At 35.3% G+C, this 5,743-nt stretch overlaps 1 protein-coding gene across 1 annotated transcript; it reads right to left on the bottom strand.

Moving 5' to 3' along the window:
- Positions 1 to 2,078: 2,078 nt before the first annotated feature.
- LOC143611734 (tryptophan synthase beta chain 1-like) lies at positions 2,079 to 4,669 on the bottom strand. The gene is made up of 5 exons (XM_077085895.1): positions 4,400 to 4,669; positions 3,863 to 4,219; positions 3,051 to 3,487; positions 2,872 to 2,966; positions 2,079 to 2,351 (listed from the first exon to the last, which is right to left on the bottom strand). The coding sequence occupies exons 1-5, from the start codon at positions 4,667 to 4,669 to the stop codon at positions 2,167 to 2,169; spliced, it is 1,344 nt and encodes a 447-aa protein (XP_076942010.1). The 3' UTR covers positions 2,079 to 2,166.
- Between the last annotated feature and the right edge of the window lie 1,074 nt (positions 4,670 to 5,743).

Genomic DNA, 5,743 nt, shown 5'->3' with positions numbered 1-5,743 from the left:
GTTCAAATATTTAGAATCATTTATACAAAGCTATATGGACATAGATAGTGATGTGACACGCTAAACCGGGCAGAATGGTGTAGGTGGAGAACAACTACAGGGTATTGTGTAATAACATGTTCCCAATAAATTAATGGGAAAATTTATAGGTTACAGTTGGGCTGGCTATGTTATACGAAATAGATTGTTGGGTTATCACGAAAACACAAATGTTTAAGTTGGAGGTAGCAGATATGAGGATGCTTAGGTGGAGGTGTTGGCACACGAGATTGGGCCGAATAAGAATTCAGAGTATCTGGGAAAGGTTGGGGTCACTAGTATTGCATATAAGATTAAAGAGGAAAGATTGAGATGGTTTGGACAAGTGAAGAGGATAACAACACCGATTAGATCCGTGGAAACCCTTGCCATGGAGGGGAAGAGGGGTATAGGCAAACCCAAACTCACTAAGGATAAACAGATTTGCCAGAATTTTCTAGACTTTCACCTTTCTTAGGACATGGTCAAGGATGGGGCTTCATAGAGACGTAGAATTAGGGTTAAAGATCTCTAGGGGGAGGGTTAAAGTCATCTTAGTTTTTCTTGAGGAAGTAGCTTTTCTTTGAGTGCTAGTAATTGTTGCATGTCAGCTTTCTAATGGCGTTATCTTCCTTTGATACTTTGTCTACTACTATTATACTTTGGTACCATGTTTCGATTATTGGTAGTTTGCTAATGATATATTGTTATACCATTATTGGTATAACAATGGTTCTACAGTTTTGAAACCATCACTATCACAATATACTTTATATTTTGTATGTCATGCCTTTGATGCAGGTCTTTTCCAGAGCTGAGGGTATCTTGGAAGCAATCTCTCTGTCCCTTGAGATAGATGTGTGTTTGTCTATATCTCACCCTCCTCCGACCTCACCAATAGATTTGCAATATGTGGGATTTTTACAGGTGTTGAGGGTATCTTGGAAGCAATCTCTCTGTCCCTTGAGATAGATGTGTGGTTGTCTACATCTCACTCTCCCTAGATCCCATCAATAGCTTTGCAATATGTGGGATTTTTATAGGTGCTGAGGGTATCTTGGAAGCAATCTCTTTGTCCTTTGAGATAGATGTGTGGTTGTCTATATCTCACCCTCCCCAGACCCCCACCAACAGCTTTGCAATATGTGGGATTTTTACAGGTGATGGTTGTTGCTGTGTAACCTCTACTTGGGATATTAGTGGTCGTAATTAAAAGGGCTTGGGGATATATATGTATGAGAAAGGATGTGATCCCTTAGAAAAAAAATTATCAGTAGTCACGATGCATTAAATCTTATTCAACTGAAATAAATAAATCCAAGTTTGTTGAAATTATTAGAAGTTAATTGATTTGAACTAATGTGGTGATCATTGATTTATTTTATTGATTTATGATAGGTTATTGAAGATTTGCAGCCCGGCCATGAGATGAAAATAAAAGGAATTGGATTATAACAGCCCAGAAGTCCGCAAATAAAGTCATTAAACAGCCCATGAGATGAAATAAAAAATAAGACGCAGCAAAGATGTACGAGGAACCAAAGCAAGGTACGCGTGCTATATTAATATGTTTAACGCCTGCGTGTGTTGCGAGACAAAGGTTTATTTAAGTGTAGGCTCTTATATATCTTAAAATTTTGGGGAAATCCTCAAAATGGCCATTTTGACCTTTCCTTTTCCAACAAATCGTGCGAGCCGATGGAACTAAAAAAAGGAAGAGATATTCCAGCATGTATAAACAGTTGGCCCAACGGTCTGAAAAACTGCTATTGTCGGACCAACTGTTTAAGAACTTCGTCAGAATGTCATTTTGTAAACTTTTCGATCTGACTGTCTTTAAACCTTACCAGATTCATCGTCACCTTATTCATCTAAGCACATTTAGGATATGTCATTTTTTGTACTTTTTTCTAAAAATTAATTGTGAACACTTCGTGCATCTTTGCTTATTTGTTAGTTAAGTAACAATGGTTTTATATTTGTTTAATTCAAACTAAACTAATCATTTTCTTTTACTTTTCACAATCAAACGGAACGTTTATTGCTAACAATTGTTTTTTGTTTGGAACATAAGATTACTTCTATATCTACCATCGTGTTCAGCTTGGATCTCATACATGTATACACATTTTTACGCTACTATGCATATCAAATTTCATTGACAGGAATGCTGTTGACGACTGTAGTGACATCGCTGTACCCATTGCCACTGCAGTTAACTACAACTTTCACCCCATTAGGCAGCGTAGGGCAAAGCTTTTCAAGATATGCGAAGGCATGAGACGCCTCCAATGCTGGAACTATCCCTTCAAGACGACACAGTCTTTTGTATGCTGCATTTCATCAATACAAAGGCAATAAGGTTCAAGCACTAGAAGAGATTTTCTACCACTTATAATGTATATATGTATTATGTATAGTGTAGTTTTTGTTGTATGGGAAATCCCCAAATGTTCATTTTACTTTCAAAAAAATTTCCATTTGACCACAAAGTTCCTCAAATGTTAATCTAAAATTTCTTGGACCCAATAGACCCCGGCATTGTACACCTACAACAAGCAGCCACGCATACAAAGTTCTCATGGGGTGCAAAATATTTTTTAGATCCGACAAACTTTGTGAGTTCCGACCAAATTTTTGTGAGTTTTGACGACATTTATGTGAGTTCCAATGGAATTTTCTTTACAACATATTATTAATTTGATACGTGGCTATTTATAATAGGTTGGCAATACCGTCACCTGACATTTATAACAGTCGGGCTCGACGGATTTGGTAAAATTGTCATTTTCCTTTTTACTTGTTGCGGTAAAATGGACATTTTGGGGATTTTCCATTCTTATATATGCTTACCATCAAGAGCCTCTTTATCAGTAACTGAATAACACTCAATTCTGCCAGCATCTTTTAAAAAACTTAGTTCTGGGCTTACTCCTGGAAACTCCAAACTGCCAAATAAACGTACATATTAATATTTAAGGATCTAATAAGACTAAGCAATAATAATTAAACCAATAATAACTAACACTCACCCACTAGCAACAGATTTTGTTTTTGTGATTTGGCCTTCTTCATCTTGTAGCAAATAGCACATGGCTCCATGATAAACACCAATTTCACCTCTTACAAGACTCGCCGAATGTAACTCGTCAGTCTTAGATCCGACTCCACCACCCTCAACTCCAATCATCCGAACGTGTTTGTCGCCTACAAATTCATGAAACAGACCTAAAGCATTGCAACCAGTCCCTACACAAGCAACCAAAACATCTGGAGTACCACCCCACTTCTCCATTGCTTGTCTCCTTGTTTCTTTTCCAATCACCGAATTGAATTCACGGACCATGGTCGGGATTGGGTGCGGGCCCACAGCCGTTCCAGAAAGGTAATAGCCAGTTTGTAGGTTTTCCATCCATCCCCTAGTTGATTCTGAGGCTGCTGCCTGAAAGCCTCCATCAACAGGCTTAACCTATACACAAATAGTCGATAATATTTAGTTAATTCCTTCTATTTGGATATCTATTGGAACAATAAAAAGACAAATGTATTAAAAAAAGATTTATTGTTCAAGAAATGAAAGTGACATTCTTAAAACTTTTTCCAACAGAAATTTATATTGATTTTTCATGATTTTCAACTTATATCTTATCTTACTTTTAAAGAAAGGCCTATTTTAACCTTTTTGCTCTTCAAATATGTATTTTATTCTGTTTAGTTTCTATCCATGTAATATTAAATGATTAAAATAAAAATATAAACGAATTTGGATGTAACTACGTACAAAGATTTCATGGGAAAGTTCAAATGCAGATAAATACTGATTTAGGAAACAAAATATAAGTACCTGAGCTCCAAGCAACTCCATGAGTTGCACATTTGAGGGTTTTCTCAGCATATCTTTGGTTCCAATATAAACAGTGCAATCTAGAGAAAACTTGGCACATACAGCAGCTGTTGCAACACCATGGTGACCGGTACTTGTCGCAGTTATAACGGTCTTTCGGCCCATCCGTTTTGCCAAAATGGCTTGTGCAACAACATTGTTCATCTTGTATGATCCTCCATGGCTCAGATCCTCTCTTTTAATATATATTTCAGGACCTTCTCCGTTGATGTTCTTGTAGTAATCTGTGAGCTTTTTGGCATAATAAAGAGGCGTTTCACGTCCAACGTAATCCCTCATTGCACTTACTAACTCCATCTATACATGTTCATATATTTTATGATCAACAAATCGGTGAATATAACGAAAGAAAAAAAAATAATTTTCATTTTTATTTTTTGCCTTGAACATGCACATTCACTTTCTTAACTATATATCAACTTTTACATCAAAATAGAAGGAAAATGGACATACGCGAAGAAAGATTTTTCGACTAACCTTAAACTCGTGATCAAGCAAAACCGAATTGAACTCAGCCTCAAGTTCTGCCAACGGAGAAATGAGGACTTCGCCTACGAATTTTCCTCCAAAGCTTCCAAATTTCCCGATAATCGGAGCTTTTTCTAACGAAACAGTAGTACTTAATGTCTTAATTGTATTAGATTTACTAATGTAATTTAGGTTTGTGTTGAGAGTTGGTGACTCAATTGGTGCTAGTGCTACCTTTCCTACACAAGGAAGAGAGACGGTTGAGTAATTGCAAGCCATTTTTAGAGAAAATTAAAGTTATGATTGATATATGTGGTGAGTGGCTAAGGTTTAAGAGGCATATATATAATGCAAAATTCATTGAGGTAATTTTACACGTTTCAAAAAGGATGGACAAATACTATTAATTAGTGCTTATGAAACACATGTAACATTATCCTCTTCTTTTAAAAAAAAAAATGAAGCCACACAAGGTTCGCATTAAATTACTTTTGAGTCGTAGGTTGTTTAGGAAAGAGACATACTAGTAGGTGTTTTTTGGAATCTTTTTATTTTTAGACATGTTGCTATAGGTAGGTAACCCAACTTGACAAGTTCAATTGGGTGGCAAGAACTTTTTTCACAATTAAAATCATGTCATCGATCTTTGAGAATTTCCATACCTCAGTCGACCCGAAATAAAAGAAGTTATAGAACAAAACGAGTAATGAAATATATAAGCTTATTTTTTGGGATTTTTAAATATTTTTCCTTACTTAACACCCTTAATTACATATTTCCTCACACCTAAACAAACAATTACATATTTTCCTTTTTCATATCAAATTATTAAGTTACCCATATCTCTTACGGCCTTACCATTAATAAATTAATTAAAAAACAAAGTTATGTGAGTAATTATAAAGTTAAACCCACACCATCAAATCATCTTTTCCAACTTACTTCCGGCAAACTCAATTTTTCCGGCAAGCTTCCGGCTATCCTATCATCGCCATAAATGACTACCACCACTTTTTAATTATATTTGAGTTGTTTTTGTTGGTAAAAAAAAACTAAATCCAAAACTTTTTTTATATTGACTATTGATTAAAAGTTCGATTTCAATCGGTTTATTAGTGTTCGATATGTTCGTCTTAACATCGATTCGATTTGGATTGAAGTAGAGGAGATATGTAATTGATGTTTTTAGGAAAAGGATATATGTAAATGCTCCTATTTTTTAAACAATATTAACGTTATAACCATAAATATAGCAAAAATATAGTAATAAAATCAATTAGTGATACACAATAACTAACGGCTAAACAATGATTCATGAAGTTTCCCTACCATTCTTTACCAAATGGTTTTTTG

This window comes from Bidens hawaiensis, unplaced genomic scaffold (assembly GCF_021521415.1).
Source record: "Bidens hawaiensis isolate Kalapana, Puna unplaced genomic scaffold, B.hawaiensis_p1.1 tig00002236_1, whole genome shotgun sequence".
NCBI classification, from domain to species: domain Eukaryota; kingdom Viridiplantae; phylum Streptophyta; class Magnoliopsida; order Asterales; family Asteraceae; genus Bidens; species Bidens hawaiensis.
Note: the sequence above shows the minus strand (reverse complement) of the source record. Positions and strands in the feature narration are given on the sequence as shown.

Excerpts from the sequence above, each read along its gene's own strand:
- LOC143611734 (XM_077085895.1), bottom strand. The coding sequence starts at position 4,669 with ATGGCTTGCAATTACTCAACCGTCTCTCTTCCTTGTGTAGGAAAGGTA. Across the intron at positions 4,220-4,399 it reads TGCTTGATCACGAGTTTAAG|ATGGAGTTAGTAAGTGCAAT; the intron begins GTTAGTCGAAAA and ends GAACATGTATAG. Across the intron at positions 2,967-3,050 it reads ACAAAATCTGTTGCTAGTGG|TTTGGAGTTTCCAGGAGTAA; the intron begins GTGAGTGTTAGT and ends TTTATTTGGCAG.